General features: G+C 41.4%; 2 protein-coding genes across 15 annotated transcripts in view; one reads left to right on the plus strand and one right to left on the minus strand.

Moving 5' to 3' along the window:
* Positions 1–7110: 7110 nt before the first annotated feature.
* LOC124133696 overlaps positions 7111–21736 on the minus strand; it is a 95397-nt gene continuing 80771 nt past the window's right edge. For 3 of the 6 annotated variants that reach the window (XM_048387525.1, XM_046498177.2, XM_046498179.2), the window contains exons 2-4: positions 16056–16748; positions 8787–8890; positions 7111–8374 (exon numbers count right to left, since the gene is read on the minus strand). In XM_048387525.1, coding sequence (XP_048243482.1) covers positions 7730–8374; positions 8787–8890; positions 16056–16284 — 978 coding nt within the window. In that variant the 5' untranslated portion in view covers positions 16285–16748 and the 3' untranslated portion in view covers positions 7111–7729. Of the gene's footprint in view, positions 8375–8786; positions 8891–16055; positions 16749–16981; positions 17152–17684; positions 17704–19243; positions 19352–21736 lie in introns of those variants that run through there. The other 3 variants (XM_046498176.2, XM_048387526.1, XM_046498178.2) reach the window with 3 other exon arrangements.
* LOC124133694 (calcium uptake protein 3, mitochondrial-like) overlaps positions 10825–21736 on the plus strand; it is a 130044-nt gene continuing 119132 nt past the window's right edge. For 8 of the 9 annotated variants that reach the window (XM_046498166.2, XM_046498167.2, XM_046498172.2 and 5 more), the window contains exon 1: positions 19319–19550. In XM_046498166.2, coding sequence (XP_046354122.1) covers positions 19350–19550 — 201 coding nt within the window. In that variant the 5' untranslated portion in view covers positions 19319–19349. Of the gene's footprint in view, positions 11050–19318; positions 19551–21736 lie in introns of those variants that run through there. The other variant, XM_046498175.2, reaches the window with a different exon arrangement.

Here is a 21736-nt window from a genome sequence, read left to right on the forward strand (position 1 = left end):
TGGCATATTGTGTAGCTAACAAATAACATTCGTTTTTTTCATTCATGGATGTGAAAAAGGTATTTAGCGGTGTTAAATAAAGGACTTTTTTGGCCCAAAAGTGGTCACGTCTAAATAAACTTTACTGAACCAATTCTGCTTCTCCCTTGCCGAAAACCAACCAACCAGACCTATACCAGAGTTAGTTGTAGAGCCCTGTATTCAGAGAGAGCTACTTGGTTGCAGAGAGCGTCTTAAACCGTTTTTAATGATGCGAAATCGACATCATACGTAGTACAGAATGTACGTGAGTATTGTTTTAAGCCGCTTTTAGCAATATTACAGCAATGTGACGGCGGGGAGCACCAGGAACGGGCTTTATCCAGTATACCCATTCGGAGAGTCGAACCCGGGTCTTTGGCGTTACGACCACTAATTTAACCACTAGGCTACCCCACCGCCAAGCACAGAGTAAAGTTACCTCTGACATGTGATGCTAAAGTCAAAGAAACAAAAGATTCGGGTGTTTCTTTGAACAAAGGCTTTGAAAAGACACACCCACTAAACCACATAGACTAAGAAACCTCTCAATAATGACTCGTATTTGTACGGACACCGTTTAATGCAGAATGTGTTGCTTGTCTCCCAGACATCTGTTTTAAAGAAGTTGTGTATTCATTTGTTTGTTGTGTAACGTCCCCCTCAGCAATATTCCCGCTATATGACGACGGTCTGTAAATAATCCAATCAGTACCTGACAATCCCGTGATCGATATTATGAGCAATGGTCCACGCTGTCGGAGTTGCCACGCAACCAAGTCACGGAGCCTGACCACCGGATCCGTTAATCAGCTTGGGACCAATTCCAACCAAGAACCCCATGCAGTTCAAGTCAACCCAAGGACCTCCGTTTGGGCAGATCAAAGGAGTCGCTGACAGTCCTCAAATGTTCTTTCCACAACAGACCATGTCCAGAGAGTCCAACACCTCAAGCCTTTGAAGTTGTCCATTTAAAAAAAAGCTGCACTGAATTAGCGTCATCACCTCCCTCAGCTTCACCCACCCGGTAAAGTACCCGACCTTCTCCATCTGGAAACTGCGCCGTGTCGCGGCCCGCCCTCCTCCCCAAGATGTCGGACCACAGGCTGGCATCGTCTGTAAGGACTGTAGGGAACCTGTCCACAACACTGCGCCAACACCCCAACAGGTGGGTGTGAGAGCAGAGTGAGCCTAGATTCAATCTGTTTGTACACTGTTCACATACCATAGCGCATCAGTCCATTGTCCTCCGTATGCGATGAGCCGTAGAGGTACAAGCTCTTTCATGTACGCTGCAGTGAGGACCAGGTTCGGAAGGCCTTCCCAGCAGATGGCGCGTGCCAGCGCATTGTTCCAGAAACTATAATTTTGTGCAGATCTGCCCTGTCGACGTTTATCATCCGTCGTATCAGAATGTACAACTCACTGAAAGGGCGTTTTGAATTTTATCGCGCGTGCCATCTGCTTGATAGAGACGAAGGTGAGAAGGCAGAGGTCCCGGTCCTCGCGTGCGATCCCGTAGCAGGTTTCAGGGAAGCAGACATGCTCGCGAACAACACGCGCCATATTGTGGATGCTCGTTTATACGTGATAATTATCCGAAGCTAATAAGTTCATTCTTTGAAAGCAAAGTAAAAAAAGAGCATTCGTTACTTCCCGCCAAAGTGTTTAGTATGTCGTCTGCTCTGCAAATGTTGGAAACGTTAAAAGTTATGAATATACTGATGGAAAAAAATGTGGTTTGGCAAATTTGATAGAAATTGCCAGACATTAATTCAACATACGGAGACTGTCGGGGAGAAACATGGATCAACCATATGCCAAAACATTATTGCTTGCTATCGCGTAACAGGTAATCTAGCTGATTATATTCAACTAATATTTCACTCAGGGAAGTGAAAGTGGTAGGTGGCTGGGCTCAAATATAGGACCGTCATGAACCAAAGCTTAAAGACATTCTTGAACAACAGGGGTATACTTACTATACAACAATGTTATGTCATGTTATTTTGGATGTATAGAGAGCTGCTAGAAGCATCAAGCCGGTATATAGCTCCTAGATTGAAAACTGTCTTTCCAATCTTACTTCGTCATGATATACTCACTGAAGAAAGAGACGCGAAATCCATACATGTTGGTTTATACATGAAGAATTACTCATATTCAAGAGATATTCGATTGGTTTGATGCACAAACGAACATAATGGTATGTTATGTGGGCGACGCCCATGAACGCATCATATGTGACGTCATAGATCCATGATTCGAGATGCACCACTTGTCTCGTGCAGGATTTGCGTGTAAAGTTTGGAAATCACGTGCAGCATATTATTCATGATAAGAAAAAAGACACACTGTGGTACCACTTGACTGATTGCTAGTTTTGTCATTAATTTGATACACATTGGAAACACTTACATACTTCCCATATGTTTCTATGGTTCACGTTTCTTTTGGCGGTGAGTATATATACATGCAAAATGTAATCTTGTACATAGCAGTTCCTGTGACTATGGTATCACTTCATCACGTTAGACAAGGGTTGTCAAGGTACACATTGTTTCCATAGAAATTACCAGAACAAAAATAAAAATGACAAATGTACCGTCTCATCGCAATCTCATTTAAATGAGATCTTTTACTTCCATAACGATGCATCTCTGCGTGAAGATCTAAAGACGCCTCCATGGAAAGTCGCGTGTTTCAAAAAATTCAAACTGTTTCAGTTATAAACTGGTTTCGTGAAGATATATCGGGTATATATGGTGTTCTGGAAGCAATAAGCGTCCAGGTATTTCACATAGCAAAATATCCTAGTTTCAAAATGTCAAATAAGTGTGCATTGGTCCACACATGTTGTGATATCAGCATATAAACATTCACGTGCTTATGTGGCCTAGGGGGTAGCCCGCTGGATAAACCATTCGCTCGTCACGCCGATACATTTCTTGTGTCCCGCGATTTGATATTGCGGGAATATTGCTAAAAGCGGCATAAAACCAGACTCACTCATTCTGTACTGCGTATGGTGTCGTTTTTGAATGGTTTACGAGTGGTGGGACATGCTCTCCTCTCCTAAGTAGCTCGTCATGCGTACAACGCTCTGTACAACCAACTCTGGTACAAGTCGGGCGGGTTTGTTTTCGGGAAGGGAGAGTGAGTGAGTGAGTTGGGTTTAACGCCGCTTTTAACAGCATTCCAGTTATAGGCGTGTCAGCTTAATGTGGGAGGAACGCCCGAAGTGATGCAGGTCTCAGACGTTTACCACTTCGATGAAACCAACGAGCACGGGTATGGTGCTGACAAACCTAGAAACATAATCGGGGTGAACCGGGATTCGAACCCACAATCATAGGTTTCTGGCGTGCACAAGCAACTCTGCACAGCGAATCGCGGCTCCTTCGACGACTGGGCCACCCGTGCCCCCTCGGGAAGGGATAAATAGGGAAGGTGAATGAAGTATGTGTAGACATGATCCCTTTTTGACAAAGACGTATGTGCTTGAAAGTAAATTATTGCCTTGAAAGAAATCTAGTTGCAGTCTTACATTGGCATTAAAAAATAATACCCATTTTTTAATGACTTGTACAGGCTCAAGTCTTATCCGACTGTCACCAACTTTCGTCGTCTTCTTAATGGACTGCTGTTGCATTTGGCCGTGGGCGATGTACACCCGTGAAGATCCGGGTTAGAATAGGTCTTCAGCAACCCATGCTTGCCCTAAAAAGCGACTATGCTTGCCGAAAGAGTTGACTAACGGGATCGGGTGGTCAGGCTCGCTGACTTGGTTGATGTATGTCATCGTATCCCACTTGCGTAGATCGATGCTCATGATGTAAATCACAAGATTGTCTGGTCCAGACTCTATTATTTACAGACCGCCGTTATATAGCTGGAATATTGCTCAAACAACAAACAAGCAAGCAAACCGTAGCCTTCTCCGACGCTTACTGTTTTATGAGACGTGTTTCCCGTGGTTCTCATCCAGTATAAACCAATTCTCTGTCAACCAAGAATATAAAGAGAAATTAAGGTGACTGCCGAGTGAGTTGTAAAAGAACTGGGATGAACACCAAAGGCCGGAAGATTGTACTTTTGAGAAAGCACATTGTATATGTTTGGCTAGACTGACATTGAAACAATTCCGCCATTCTGAATCGTCCCGTTAACGTGTTGTCGTGCTGTTGTTTATATTTAAATTGTTATATTTATAAGGTGGGCCTGATTGAATTAAGAAAGTTATTCAAGTAAAAATAACGAAGAATAAACTAAACAGACGAATACACATGGCTTATTGACATCCTCGGAACCCTGGTGCATTGTTCTGTGTGAACTTCACGTCGAGACTCCCGTGTGTACAATGTGTAACAGTATGAGTGGTGAGTTAAAATTTAAAGGGGGCGGTCGGGTAGCCTAGTGGTTAAAGCGTTGGCTCGTCACACCGAAGACCCGGGTTCGATTCCCCACATTGGGACAATGTGTGAAGTACATTTTCCGGTGTCCCCTGAAGTGATATTGTTGGAATATGTCTAAAAGCGGCGTAAAACCATACTCACTCAAAGTTACATCAGCAATCTTTCAGCCATACCATGAAACAACAGTGTAACCTATGTGGTGGTGTCTTCCTGCCCGACGGTTTAGATCGGTGTTCATGCTATTAACCACTCGTCTGCCTGGCCCAGATCCGAGATACATCCCAGGCGACAGTAAGGTGATTTATCCATGATTGTGCTGATTGTGCGTTAAACAACCCATGGGCTTACCTCCCAGGTGTTTCGACTACGTTTTGACTTCACATGACTTTGTAACTATGGTTTTGTTTATCATGATGTCAATCACTGGATTGTCTGGTCCAGACTCGATTATTTACAGACCGCCGCCATATAGCTGGAATATTGCCGAGTGCAGCGTTAAACAACAAACTGTGAGGATTTAACGTCCGTAACTTTCTGTCACTTGATCTTTTTCCGTGCTTTAAGGAACTTACTCAGTTATTCTTGTGAGTGAGTGAGTGAGTGAGAGAGAGAGAGAGAGAGAGAGAGACAGAGTATCATTCCTCTTGTTCGAACAATATTACGGGCTTCACACATTGTACCTACCCTGTGTGGGGAATCGGACCCGTGTTTTCGGCCTGACGAGCGAACCCTTTAACCAGTAGGCTACCCCACAGCCCCTGGAATAAAAGGATGCAGAACCAAAAAGGTGCGTCAAGAAGAAGGGAGATGTGTTCTGTATCATAAGTTGGCATCCTCCAAAGTGCCATCTGGGAAACCCGTTTGCCCGCGACCCAAGATACCGATAACTTCATCTACGGACATAACTGTTGAAAATTAGACGCGGTCGTTCAAGTGTAAATGTGTCTTTTCTTTCTCATGTGTGTGCACACGCCTACCCAAGTTTACCCAGATTATTCGATAGATACGAGTGGGTTCGTGTTCCTGAGACGATTGGTCAAATCAATTATAAATCCATTAAAAACTTGAGCCAACTTCCGCTTTTGTCTACAGAAAAATATTCAGGTGTGGAATAGTGTCTACAGTTATGTCATTGCACCCCCTAGCGTAGTGATATGAAAATAAATCCGTGCAAACCTACTAACCGCCATATTCCGCCGCGTAAAGTCCATGCAACATGTTTAAAACACTTTCAAGATGTACATGAAGGTCAAGACTGGCGATTGGGCTGTTATGTCACGTGATAGTTCAGTATGACGTGCAGACAGGTGCATTTTGGGATGAAGCGATCTTTGTGAGTTCTACCTCGATGACGTGGATCGATGCTCATGCCACTGGTTTGCCTGACCCAGACTCAACAACCCATAGATCGCCTCGGTCTCCCACGGACTACAGAAGGACGCAATGTGGCTTCATTTTACACGAAGCGACACTGCAGACTCTGGATATGAAAGACGTAGTTCAAATGTTGAAGATGCTGCTGGTCGAACATGTACATTGGTCTTCGTTGTTGCAACGGAAGGGTCTCAGCACTTTCAGTCTAGCTTGTAGAGACGCTTGTTAACTGTTAGATATCGACTTTTTATGTATCCCTAGTTTATTTTGGTGATGTACCTCAAACATTTGCAACCCGGCTTGAGAAAAACACAACTAAACGTTGGTCCAAGAAATATGAGAAGATGAAACTATGAAACAGTGGATCGATAAATTACCATATTTACCATCCAATGGATCGATAAATTACCATAATTACCATCCAATGGATCGATCAACTACCATAATTACCATCCAATAGATCGATAAATTACCATAAGGACAAATAACTCCATAAGGAGTCGGTGATATTAATCAAGTTTCTTTTTAACTCAGGCGGCCTTGACATCTACCTCTCAACTTTTGGGATGGTTGCATTTTATTCTTGACGTCGGTTTCCAGCCGAGTAATGCAACATCTTTGTTTTAGCAATGAATCGCATCAATATTTAACAGTAAGAAAGTTACAAATGACTGCCAGGACGCTGTCAGGTACTGTATTGGTTACCTGCAGGTTCTCACTCCCAGGTCCAGTGATATCACAACCAATCCTTTGGTAGTCACCAAACCACGCCTAAATGGCTATTGGAAAAGTGGTCCTATAGCCCTACCAGTGAGTAAGTTGGGTTTAACGCTGCTTTGAACACTATTCCAGTCACATCACGACGTGTCACCTTCATGTGTGAGAAAGCCATAATTGATGCAGTTTTTAGACGTTTAGCACTTTGTAGAAACCCACGATCACGGATAAGGTGCTGAAAAACGTATAGAAACATAATCTGGATTCGAACCCACGATCATAGGTTCCTGGTGTGTAAAGGGGACATAACACTGCACAGCGAGTTGCGGCGCTTCAGACGACTGGGCCACCCGTGACACCCTAGTCTTACGATGTGTAGACAAAGGCTGTGTCAAAGCGGATCAAGGTTTGGTGGCGCTTTCCACCATGATAAATAGTTCGAAAGTAAAAGTCAGGTCAAATCTGCATTTTAAAGTCAGATCAAATCAATTATCTACTGATTAAGTTGTGTGAGGGGACAGACTAAAATGTTGACTACTTCCGGTAGAGCTAAGAGAAAATATAAGAAAAAATAACAAGAGATGTGTCATGGTATGTACAATATAATATAATAATACAGCTAATAGTATGTCGAGCATGTTCGGTTATTGCACGTTCAATGTCTTTTCGGAAAATAACTATATCTCTTTGCTCAGAGATTCGGGTGAAAATTTAAAAGGTGCCGAATGAGGATGACGATTAATTCAATGAAATTATGATTTACGTATGAGGTGACTTTGGCGATGGATGAGTATGTTACACAATTATACACAAATCCAAATACCACTCTGTTCTCTGGGTCGGTGACTTGTGTGCCATATGTCAGTATAGAGGTGTCAAGTGACCAATACTCGTCACTTCACACATGCGTAGAATGTCCACCTGGGCTTCAGACATATGGCCGGCAAGAACAATATGATGCGGACGGTTTTGTACAAGAATGTGTCAAAGATGTTCTTTAACACAATCCATGAAACGAAGTCTGTTTGTTCCATGTCATATTCCTTCGCTTCCATGACACTCAAACACAATAAATTATCACACATGGCTTACGTCACGGACCGGAACCGGAAGTCGGATACCTTAACCGGGCCGCAACTTGACTCCGTCTCGCATAGCACGTTTTAGAAGGGACATTAATTACCAACATTGACCACCACGTCATGTCACGTAACACTGTCATTGTGTGTTTGCGACGATGTCACCTTTACAGTCCTTTGGCGCACACGTCCCCTAGCCCGATGGTGACGGGTCCTTTTCTTATTCTCGTGGTCATGACGGGTGGGTCTACGGCCATGTGAACCACGGGCGCGACCACGACCTCGCTTTTTTCGGTTTCTGTTTCTTCGCTTCATTCTCTGTTTCTCACATTTCCTCTTGTATCGCTTAGGATTGTCCAACATTTTATGAAGAATTTCACAGTCATGTTTACATCTGTCCTTATACTTATCAGGGTTTTTTTCTAAACGACCTTTAATTAAAAGTTTGCACCACCGTCGCCGGCGTTTACGAGTTCTTTCAAGTCTCCGCTTTACAGGTGGGACCGTAGACGTTGGAAGCGTTGTTGTCACCACCGTGGTCGATGTCGTCACCAGAGATGAATGGGTTGACACACTGTCTTTTTTTGGTTCGAGCGGCAAGAAATATATTCTCATGTTGTCAGTTGAGTTGCCGAGCCTAATAGTGCCATCGTCGTCGATGGCGAGGTAGACCTTCCGGTCGCCACGGCGGTGAAAGGAGTGGCGGTACGTGTTGTAGTTGTTGGGGTTGTACTCTTCGACAAAGTAGCAATGGCGTTCGTTTGGTGTATCCTGGAAACAAAAGCAACATACTATCAGTAACAGACATGGTGAAGGTAGGACCTCGATGATCTTTCATCACTATCGCCCAGGGAGCAACCAAAAACGAGTTGCATGCATTGAATGGAACCAAGGTATTGCACATAAGGAACGAACGCTTCAACAACAGGGCTAACTAACCTCCCGACGAACAATGATACAAAATTATCAGTATTATACATAGCCTTTAGATAAACAAATATGAAAATATTAGTAATAAAATAATGGTAAGAACTGGAAAATGTCCGGTTGAGTTAGCGTTGGAATCATTAATAAAAAACAGAAGTGCTTCTTCAAAGTAACAAGAAAAATAACAACCCATACTTTTTTATAAGTCATTTAATTTATGACTTAAATTTAAAATGGATTTTTTAGTAATACTTACACTTGCGTACACCTTGGACTCGTTATTCACACACAAATACTTGTTTGCTTGTTTGCCCTTCATAACTACCGTGTTGTTGATTCCGCTCTTCATGATAAGTACAGCTGAAAGTAAAAATAACTTGGTTAATTTCAAATTTCGTAAACATTTTATGGTCACAAAGAAAGTAGGTAATAATTTAAATCTTATTTGATTGTTTAATCAGCTGAAATGGGGTTAATACAACAATAAAAACGAGTCCATGTTCATGTCAATCAAGATGAACATCGCTGTTATCTGTTACACCATCACACCTTGTTCACACACATCTCAGTTTCTGCTCATATATATGAATGGCATTCCTGATAATGTTTACACAGCGATAAAATGAATGTACTCATTGTTCCCCAAACCGAAACATGCGATCACGTGACCTTGATTTACGTGATAGGGGTTATCTCCCTTGTACGGATCAGTTACGTTAATTTTGTACACCTCCCATATTGTATTAGCCGATAAGAAAACGGTTAGCTATCTTATCACGTTCGGTTGATCACATGATACATAATGGCCATTGCGGTACATAGCATGTCCATAACAGTTTCCGCATGTATGGTGCTGTCACCCATTCGAAATCGTCCGGGTCATTTGACGAACGAAGATAACTCGATGACATTCGATCCTTGAAATGCCTTCGTGGCTCCAACCGATACAATCCATAATATGCTGACAGGTTGTTTGTAGATGGACTTATATCAAACGTATTGTGTGATTAGGCCTAAGTGTTTACGAAGTCTAAGTTAATCACGTTACACGACCATTTGGTCCGAGGATTGCACCTAGGGTGTTAATTTCAGCGTCGTTCGCGTCGTTCTTGGGACAAGACAAGGGGTGATCTCATGATAAATGTCTACCTACGTTGAAGAAATAATCAAGGTCGACTTTGTAATAAATCACGGTACGAATTTATGAAATATTGATAGTATAGATCACTCAGTGACGGAAAAAATCCAATCAAATGTGAGAAATACGCGTAGGTATCTGCACCGAGCGCAGACGGTACACCCACTTAGAATTGTATTTGTGGATGACAAACAACGTCCCCCGCATACTGAAAAGCTTACCTGTATATATCAAATAAGAAAAAAACATGTTACGGGACTGTCTAGAAAGCCTACGTGCCGTGTTGCTATCAACATGTCCTATGCACAATATATCTCATTGAACATTCCGGGAAATCTTGCCGCAGTATGCACTTAAAAGCATTTCTTGGGAGTGAAAAAAACGAGACGTACAGCTCCATAAATCTACATGGACCTGTGTGGGTGCATGTCTGCCACTACCATGGACTGGCTAATCGCGTCCTCCAGCATGTGCACCTACACCTTACAATAGCAACCATGATATATAAGTATAATCCTTTGTCAAAGAAGAAATTTAACAACCCCGTCCATATCTAGACCTGGTTTAAAAGGATAAATTGACACGTTGAAACTGACAAGTGTAATAAAAATGAACTGATAAACAACACAAACAACATTCAAAACGTACCGAAGGTGAAGGACGGATATAAACTTGTGTACACACATAAATCGCACCACTGAGGATCATATATGATCGATCAATCACTCAATGTCTAATTCACGACATTCACAATCATATTAATCACATTAACATTTTGAATTTCACAACGCAGGATCTTTGACACGTCATGACTACATGTGTCTGTAATGCAATCCCTATGTGCTAGTTGTCGTATTGTTGGTTGATATCTAATATGCTGACAATGAAATTTCCGTGTCACTGATACACGTAAAGCAACCTGCAGACTACACAAGGTGAACGCCTGGTCTACAGTCCATTGATACGTCCTTGCTTGATATAGACAAGCCGTTAGTTGTTTGTATGATACAGATCTGTAATCGATATAAATAGATGATTGCATTATCACCCCAAATACATGTATAGTCATTAGATGTGCTGTAAGTGTACAGAGACAATTATACATATACATATTGGCGTTGATCAGAACACAGGCAGTTCGTTTTGAGCAGCTCGAAAGAAAATGATCAATGATTTAATTGTTATATTTCGAAGTAGATATCCTTAAATATACAGAATTTGAAGCTTCAGAACAATTGAATTTATGGGTGAAATATCAGACTGTTGTGTGATTCATGCGTCATGTGCAGGCTGTGTGTGATAATTCGGGAGATGTGTTTCGATTCTTTGGATTAACTGCTTCAAACGTCCTGTATGAAAATACAAACTTGCTACAGGGAAGGTAAGTTGTGTGTCAACTTCATAACGCAATTACAATCACGCCTTTATAGCCTTGAGTACCGCCTCTGTTATGTTCCCTATTGTACAACACGGAAACCAACATGTCTGTTGACACCAGAATCAACAAGGAAACGCTAGTGTTTCCCAGGAATAGAAGACGACGCTAACCAATAAGGCCGAGACGTTTACCTTGACCAACGGGGCTAGTTGGCCATAACTGTGTTAATATTGTCCGAGTCCGTATTTGAATTCTCTAAGTATACACACTCAAGCCATGTCCGGCCACGACCCATGATCAGGCAAGCTGTGGGACCCTTGGACACTGCCCCCACCCCACCCCACCCAACCCTCGGGTTCCCCAGTTACATAACGCCAAATCACATAACATCAGAAGTCGGTTTCAGTCAGCGTGTAAACATCTCAGTCTTGGGTTCAAGTGGCATCGACTTTCCTCGTGTAATGACACGATTTATCAACATGGGCAAGAACAAATTCAGCTTTCCTTCAATAATCCATTTGTAGTTATTTTATATTTATCGCAAACATGTTCATTTCAGCTGGTAATCATTTTCCATTATGTTAATATTCGTATTATGCTTCTGACTGAGTTATTGCAATATTTCATATACGCTAAACATCGAAGATGTGGTAGAAATGTGAGCGCCGTCTGTGTGATTCGTGGAATGCATGTATAGCTATTTCAAATATTAACCCACGGGGGTACGTCTGACCCTTAATACTAGAGGAACCTAATGACACTCTCATAGAAGAATAATGTAAGATTGCAGTGTTAATGTCAGTCACGGCTTGCTCTCTTAGTGGAGAACGTTACCTTATTTCTAATGACAGGCGGTTTTGAGGTTCATGTCACAAATCTGACAGGTGCAACCATTAAGACACGCCCGTGCGGAATCGATTTGTCAAGATTTTGATCGATTACATGATACAAGGTACTTAATGACGTAATATTTAACGTCTGCTCAGAAAGGCGCGTCACGTGACGTAAATGACGGCAAGCAGACGATATCCGGTATGCTAGTTTTTATTTCTGAAGACTTCCCGGATAATCAATAAATTATTATTACCATAAATGTTGTGACAAAATGTATTTACATGCAAACAGATGAATAGGCTATTTCAGGACGGTGTATTTCGGTCGTTGGTTGTAAATAATCATTGATTAATTGATCATGGGTACTTCAGGCAAAGGTGGAAACGTACTTCAGTGTTTGAATTTTACCCAACAAAGGGTTGGACAAGGTTTGATTGTTATGGCCCAAAAATGGCCCCGTGGGAGCCCAGCATACATACGCGTCCTAAAACGAGACAAGGTCCGTCGTGGGTCAGAAACTGTCACTTGAAAGTTAATCTGTTTCATTGGGCAAATTGAAGCCAAATCTTAAGCCAGATCGTGTGAATAGGATCTTGTGTATTGACTATCCCATAATTGCCCCAGTTGCCCTCGGGGCGAAGACTTTCCGTGACGGCGTGTAACGCAAGGGCAACGTTAGACTCAAACGTCGGGACGAAACACTGGACAAAGCACAATCATATATCGTGCGCGAATTTCGCAGACCACACTGAGGAGAGTTTGTCATGGCCGTGATAGTTATTCACGGTTGATAATCCGCCATAGGCTATTGGGTGCCGTCCGAGTAAAATGCCCCGAGTCAAGCTTATCCTAGTCTGTAGGGTTGTTACACCGGGATGTGTCCGAGAGCTGCCGCTGCACCCAGACAGCTACGGGTGATGCGGACTCTTGAAGAGCTCGGCTGTCGTGGGTTATTGCCAGAATGGCACTACGAAAATGGCAGTCAGAATAGAAATAGCCATTCTGTATAGATCGAGCCTATAGTGTACCCCGCTGATTTAGGGAAATGAAAAATCCATACGAATATCACAATAGGATTGTTGCCTCTTGGGGGGAGTGCAAACTGTTACCAAACACATTGGTTCTAACGCCAGACATATCGGGATTTGTTGACAGCTGCAGTGTATTTGAGAGTATTGAATTTAGTTTCTAGTGCCGTGAATCACTAGTGCTTTCATTCAGAAGGAAATGCATGGCGATGATTAAGTCTTGGTGCATGCATAACTCATTGATACGCTTAGTGAGTCGGATCGTAAACTAGGTGTGAATGTGTCTGTTTCAGCTTTACGTTCAGATAGCCTTTCCACTATCATGTTGTAGCGTCATAACACGCTCGCTTTATCGCTGAGAGTTAATAACATAGATTCCACATAGTACTTAACAACTATACCGAGATCGGTTCCGGCCACTCGGAAAACCGAGCACGGCCGAGGCAGTCTGATTGTACCTCCGGCCAGACGGTCGGGAGTAGTTGAACATGAAGAAGTATTACTATCAATATCACTTACAGTCCGAGGGGCGAAATGAATCTATAATGCACACATTTTTGTGAAATCATTTCTGGAGAGTGTGTCAAACATTACTAATAGCTGGGGATGGCGGAGACGGCACCTGTTTGTGCGAGACGTCGCGTTCTCACTGAGCAGGTAGAATTTTACACTGAACGACTCCCGACCACTCAACCAGGTATAGGTACATTTCACATAACGGATATTAGATTCATAATGATATGGCAAATAAGTGCTGGCGGGGAATAAGCTCTAAAATGTTAATGGCAGTGTAATGCAAAAGTCATCTATGTAGAAAAAAAGTATTGTGAAAACGAGGAATTTTAAAGTAGAAATAAAACTATTATTCACATTCTTATGAGGTAAGTTCCTAATTACATCATGGTGTAATGACATCCCAATGAGACTTGTTCGTTGATATTAAACATAAGAATATTAGATCACAATGGCTTTTTTGGACAGTGTTAATTGCTGCTGAGGAACAGTCAGAGACGTTTGCTGTGGAGACATTGCCAACAAATTGCATGTCGTTTTACCCAATCCATGAATCAGAGAACATGTTAATCTAACGGAACAATCCTTCAAATATCCTAGGGTTTCGGCATCTCCGCTTAATGACTCTATTTGTCAAACATTTAATGGTTTATTCAACAATGTTGCACGTTGTGACAGGTAGATCGCGACGACAAACGTGGTCGATAGACCAAGAACTCCGCCGTATCAAATATCCGCTAAAGGTGACACTATCGTTGATTCCGAACACATGAGAAGGACGCGCCTAGGCTTGCTTCATGATGGCTGAAAAAGTCGCCTACTCCACACAAATGTCTATTAAACAAGAGCTTTGCACATCACATGGCAAACTAGAAGAGAATCGGCGCTATTTTCCCCCGCACGATCGCTCTTTGACAAAGGTGGTCGCCAGTACGGTACAAGAAGCCCCACTGACATTAAAGGGCTCGTCGGGCAGTTAGTAGCTTAAAGCCCCTAAACAATATGAGGCGCTGGCTTGGCCCATGACCATGATGTATGGAGAGAATCGGGATATAGTACATAGGACCAAACAAAGGCCCCATGGTACACAGTACTCTTGAAAATGGTACCGAGACGTGGGTTTGTACGTTATAAGCATGGGCACGAATCATGGTATCACCGGTAATTAGCTTACCGATAGAGGGAAGATAGTTCTTAAATACAGGTGTACCACCCACTTGGAAAATTAGCCTTACACTGCACTTAGGTGTGACCAAACGAGTACACGCCAGTCCACCCGGTCTATATTAAACGCTTAGGATTCAAAGAATAGTATGACGTTGGCTTGGTCTCAAGTTGTTGAAATGCTTAGGCACTTCACGCTGCACGTATCGTGTATTAAAAACGACCGAACGATTATGTGCGGTATGTCCCGGTCCCTTAAGTTCATTGAACTATTTGTAAGTGAAATTGTCATGCATTACACAATGCGGTTATACAGGGGGTAGAGCTCACAAACGTACATCATTTACTCCTATTAACGAACAGCACTGCGTGCCCTTACTCGTAGGTGAGTCACTGGTCCGTTACGGACCCATAGGGATACAACCTAAATAAGTGTCCGTCAAACAATGGAAAAGGTATAGGTGCATGACAAAGCGTAAAGATATAAAACTAGTTCGTAAAATATGAATGATTGCTTTGATCGGAAAGACATGTTTAGTATAGAAGTTTGAGATGAATTTTAGTAAAATGAGCGACCTTAACTACTGAAGCTAGTTCGCGATATTTAAGCATGTCAGTGGCTATATGATATACCATGAGTATCACCTACCGGTGGGTAACCAATGACTGTCTAGCACATGTAAATCCTAGCAGGTTATAATTACATACATTATGAATATCACATTGCAACAATGAACTATGTGATGCGTCCAATACATTCAACATGTGTTTACCCAAGTCATTCGCATCTCTGTAGGTCAAAGATTAAATCAGCCACGAGAGATGAAATAAAAATGAGACTGATTAACGGTGCACCAAGAGAGGCTAGGCCGCCTGCCTATCTTGGGACATGTTGAACACACGTGGGCCATCCTTGCAGCTCTAAGCGCATGCAACTACAGTTTTTGGAACGACCAGTGCGCGAAACACACTCTCGTGAGATGCCAGTCATCGTTATCACCGCAGAAACATGTACAACTGGTAGCATACTCGCAACTTATTCGGCAGATCAAAATAAAATTGGAATTTAAGGAGAGCATAACCACTGAGACTTTTTATACATGTACTAGACGATCAGGGAGGAATTTGCCGGCCTGCCAAACTATGATATAACAATGATTTTAACCCCGACGTGAGTGAAACGTGTAGATCATGTTGTAAAAGGCGTATATACCATCGCCGTTGACATAGTTTTTTTTGGGGGGGTGATATAAATTAATCGTAGAGACGAGTGTTATGACGAACGGGTTTGATGTGTTTGTAGGGCAACTCATCAATAACATTCTGACGTGGTGTTAGACAGAGATCAAGACTACTTCCTATTCTTTTATCACTATCGGCGAATAAACAGAGACGGGTGGCATTTCGTTTATGTAAGCGACCACATGATAGTCAAAAGTAACAAAATGTTGATTTATAAACACCACTAACCTGATTCTCCTTTCTCTCGACTTCCAGACACATGTCCATCCTTCGTAATCGCAATATGCCAATTGTTTTTGCTCTGCAGGTGTAATTGTCTCACAGAATCCTGCCAATACCTAGGATGTGAATTTGGCATAGGGGGTTCGGAAAGTTTAGGCTTTGTATATGCAGTTCCGCTCTGTTCTGTGACAACCATACAACAAACAATGAAAACATAAAAACACAAGGAGTTCATTGCCTCGGCAAACAACCGAATCCCATGCACTTCGCGTGCGTGAATCAAAGTTAGGTACGTCGGATGGAGCAAAGCTCTTCAGCGAGCTCCTTTCCAGAATCTGTAATGTAGCGCTCACATGACAGGGTATATCCACCAGATGAATACTTTGAACATTCATATATATATAAATAAATAAAAGCTGTATAACACCACACAAATGTAATCCACAACTGACAACCGTCAAGGTAAGTCTTCACAAACACCGCTTTGGTCCCGAGCGGATCCGTTTCGTTGTTGAAATTTGGTAACACTCCTTTACTGGTCCAAGCATTCCCCAGAGGATAACACATTTATAACATGGCCGGTCACTTGGATCCGCCATGTGGGATATCTCTCCCTTGGTTTCTTGGTCCACGTCTACCAATATTGCACCCATGAGAACTTCTTATACACAACTAGGGCCACTGTGCTCTGTCGACGATCTGAAATAGGAACAGGCGTGCGTTAAATCTGCTAAAAACCTATCAGAGATGATTAACCGTCATACCAACCTAATGATTCTTTAACAGCTGACAGAGTTAAAAACTGCCACTGTGGGTTGTGTAAACGTCGGAAAGATCGAGCAGGAACCATCACTACAACACTATTGGACACCAATAAATGGTTCCAAGAATTTAAAACTTGAACGTTTTACCAACAAAAGTGTTGAACCCACCTGCATTGTACATACACGCCGCTGACTTAAAGACATAACGGATTTACATCGCTCACAATACAGTCCGTAGAACCGTGATCTCATGAGGACGTTCGTGGTGTGAGTTGGAACACCGGAGACATGAGGGTTTGTTGTAAAACAGTTGTACTATTGGCGACCATACAAGCAGAGAAGAACACTCTACAGATGGCATCCACAGCCTAATAGGGATCTCCGATAGCCAGACAGCCTATAGCTGACACCATTAGCAGTGCTCATGCCTGAATGTGAACTGTCTCATCCTGGCCGAACAGCAGCCCTCCACACGTGTTCACACAGGCATGAAATTTTCAATCACAAAAGTTAACAAAGCTGTCGACTGAGTGGTTGTAAAAGCACTAATTCACATCGTCATTGCTTTTGTTTGTGTATCCCCTTTTCTTAAATAGTTTTCACTTTAACTACATTTAACTAATGCTTTTAAACTGACGTTTCTTCAGATGTTAAAAACAATGACGAATTGCAAGGACAATAAATGCGTTAGAGCGATTACAAAAGAGTATTAAAATTTAATTTTATTTGGAAGAGGAGAAAAGAGACATTTAAAGCTTTAACCTGTCTAGACATGATTTTGATTGACAAATTCGATCATTTTCTCAGCGGGATATAGTTATTTCAAGTTATAAACAAACTATCCGTGTATTTCCTTCACGATTGTACTTACACGTAGTGTACATTATAAAAATCAGTCACTGGCCTCTGTGGGATGCGTCTCAGTTAGCGATCTCAAGCGCTCTGCTGGAGCTACAGACAAAGACAGAGTCGAGATGGGGGCCACACCTGAGAATGAGTCCGCTCCCTACCCCTATAGAACCACCGTCAAGTACCACCACTGGCGTGTGTGGGTGGGTGATGAGGGGGCGAAAGCCAATGACAGTTGGTCACTCATAGGCGCATGTGAAAGACACTGGTCAGTGCATTGAAATCAACAGCGCTCCCACATTCTACCCTTTCATTAATAAAACAATCAATTAGTCCTTGAACACATCTAATATTCCCTCGGCTGCTAGATACATATCTTTAGAATCCCAGTTACAAATTTGAATTGTGTGCACCGTTGCAAACATGATTAAATGCGAATTCGGAAAACACATAGTCAGTGCGTTAATTATTGCTAAATGGTACGTAAAACGGTAATTTGTTTCACAGCTTACTGTGAGATAAAAAATCAAGGACACGGGAATACAATCAAATGTGATAAGCGTTATCTATTTAGAGTGATTTATCATCGATTCAGTAACTGGATTAACGCATTCCGGTGATTTGTCGGTATAACCACACACGAGCACTTCATGAATGAACCAGCCCGGTGGTTACAAGAGCCTTACAGTGCACGAGGGGTATAAACAGAGGCGGGACTTGAGACGACTCGGAGACTATTCTATTGGAACCGGTGTAAACGCAGCGCCGCTGGAGAAATAACCAGGGTTTTTTCACAGGAGACGCGTACCAAGGAAGAATGATACCAATGCTTTAAGCGAACATCTCGCAAACCTAACACACACGATGCATATACTAAAGTCCCATCAAAACATTTAATGAGGCGTGGTAATGAAAATGGTCGATCTCATGTGAAGCTGCAGTTAGTTTACGTGCGATTTACTTGGAGACCACCGCATAGGAGTTAAGCATTTTTCATGTAATTATAAAAGTTTTCCAACCCTCTGCTCTCTTACCGACTCAGTTTACACAAGCCTATATATATATGCACCAGTATATACTCTGACAAGTACACGGGCACATGATAAAGGGCAACCCACTTATCGAACGGACCGGTTTGTTGAAATAAGTTACTGCAAGATAACCCACAGATCTACCTGTGTTTTCCCTTCCTTGCTGTATATTGAAACTATATGTCGTGATCATCCATGAAACATTTTCGTCACTAAACTTAATTCCAATTTTCAAGTGTGGAATTCACTGTAACTACGAATCAAATAAATGTCACTATGGAGAACTATATTTCCTCGTGTTTAATATGAATTGTCACAGCGACAATCTCAAATGTCAAACAGTTTGAAATGACATACACGCAAAATAATATAAGTTATCAATGCAGTATAATCTGACACTAAACGAATATACTATCTTCAGTGTTCCGATTGATCTATTAAGAATTGACATAATGCAAAGAAAAAAGCGTGGCATATCAGCAAGAGTGGTGGTAAGTAAGTCGCATGTCACTGAAATAATGATCAACAAATGAAATTAAAAGATAATTACCGTTTGATAGCTCATCGTTCCTAGCACTGTTTACTGTCCGATGTTTCATGATACAATGATCGTAGTGGCTTAGGCTGTTCTCTGCGCATGTGCGTCAGGGAGCAAAATGGCTGCTGTGAGAAGATGCAGGGACTTACTGAGGAGTTTGCGTCCTATATTATGGAAGGAGGGCATATTTACTAAACAACCAATTCCAAGGAGGAGTTTGTACATGATAGCAGCAGCCAGTGGTTGCACCTTAGCAATACATTGGTTTTATAAACAAGGACAAGCCATCGTCCCAGTGGTTCACGCTCGTGAAACGGAGGTGAGGGTGTCATATGAATTCCTCTCGCATACTTTCAGCTTTCGCCTTTCATACACAGTGCATATGAACATAACACTAGATTAGAGTTGATTTCGTTTCAGTATGCTCATTAAAGCTCAGATAATGGCGCCAATGTGGATGTATAACCCCACAGGTGTCGGGTTGCAGTGTTTTTATTACAGTTGCTTTTGTAAACATTGAGACTGACTTGTTTCGTCCTGTCGGAAAGTCGTTCAATTGTGTCTGTGCCGGTCCTGATTTCGAAATGACATCGTCATCCCATCATTTTAAAGTTCATAATACATAGTTTGCAATAAGTTGATTGTGTGCCCTATTGTGCTATTATATGGGATGAGTCGTTAGCTTCCCCTTTTTCGACAGCTGTGGCTGGATATTATGTAAATCACAGTTATCTCCCTTGAAACCATTTGCCTTGTATGGTGATAACGCGTTTATAGCACAGCTGATTGTATAATTAGTCTGTGATTGTGAGACATCATTAACTGATAACATTGTGTAGCAAAGAAATATATGTAATTCAAACTGAAAGCTAAATCATTCATTAGAATGACAAATATGGGTTTTTTCCTCACTAAAGGTCACATTGTTCATGTAATAGTTATAATAGTCTTGTAGACAAAATTGAGTCAATTGATGTTGATATGTAGGGATTAAAAGAAGTTAAAACATTGTTTCTGCATGTGTCCCAGTTCTATTGTTTGGAAACTCAGCCTGCTTTGCTAGTTCTTTTCTTTTACTGTATCAGCATACTGACTTGGGTTGATGGATTTAACAGCATTGCATGAAATGTAATATCCTTTTTGTGTTTGGGGTCATTAATCTTGAGCTATTTTTTCCAACACGGGTGAATGTTTGAGCTATTTTCTCTGTAAGCCACAACCATAGAAACTCATCTTAAACCACACCTTTATTGGTTTAAATTGTAATTACATTGGATAGACAGGAACAAGTGGCCAGTTCTTCTCCTTCATAAAATTTGTGACTGACAGACCGCAGTGCATGAACTCTTGATGTAAGACTCATATATATGTTAGGAATGGATTACAAACATATTTCAAAACACTTTTAATTCAGATGATAATGACGCCTGTGTGGGAATGAGAATTGCCGGCGACTTGAAATTACTGTTTAGATTCTTTTTCTTCTGTTTTTTTTTTCGGCAGCAAGGGCCACACATTGATAGGGATCAAATGGGGTTTGGGTTCCTCGTATCAGTTACAGTCTTCATAACTACTTTAGCATAATGTCTCCAAAACAATAATATCACATAACGTTTTTAGAATTAATGAGCTATCAAAACTTATTAACTGTGTGTGTATTTCCAACTCTAAATATCAAATTATGAACACAGGGTGTTTCCTTGATTCTCAAGGTTAACATGAAGCATTACACTTGCACCTAAATTACTTTCATTGCATTATGAATGTTAAGTTAGTGTCTAGATTTTACAAGACTCAATGGATATCCATGATTTGGCAATCTTAAGTTACATTTGTTTTTGCTAACCTTGAAAGTAAAAGAATGGACGTTGAGCAAACAGTCTTTTCTAAACAAAGCTGATGTTATCAAACAAATGCTAAGATTTTCAGTAGCCCATGGAACAAACTCCTGTCTCCTTGTTAATTACTTTGAAAAGGTGTGAAAGAGAATCGCCAAGTCCTTTTGATTAATCACGATGTTAAAGTGGCTGATTAATTAGGGCATTTTACTTATTGCCAATTAACAAGTATTAAATCATTGTGTTCCTTTTATTGTTAAAATAACATTTTAGCCAATCTTTCACGCTAAACAAACAGTTTGAAATCCCCTTCTTGAATTGATTGACTTTTATTCAGTCAGGTGTGAACAGACCTTTCATTCAGAGATGAATGCAATTAAAAAGCTACCAGTTAATTGCCTGTTAATTGAATAATCCCTTTTAATAGCCTCTTTCAGGTCTGATGTGATTGTCATGACCATTCAAAATTTTACACTTATTCATTTAAGCAAACATGACATTTGATGTCATAGTTTTATTTCTGTGAATTTATTTTCTGTGGCTGGGTTGTACATGAATGAGATCCAAGATTATCATATACAATATAAGAAAGTAAATAGTATTAATGTTGAATTGTTTGATAGGCATTACTTAGAAGTTGACAGATGACCAAGTAGACACAATTTAT

Source organism: Haliotis rufescens, unplaced genomic scaffold, assembly GCF_023055435.1.
Source record: "Haliotis rufescens isolate VD_foot unplaced genomic scaffold, xgHalRufe1.0.p SCAF_7, whole genome shotgun sequence".
Taxonomy (NCBI): Eukaryota; Metazoa; Mollusca; class Gastropoda; order Lepetellida; family Haliotidae; genus Haliotis; species Haliotis rufescens.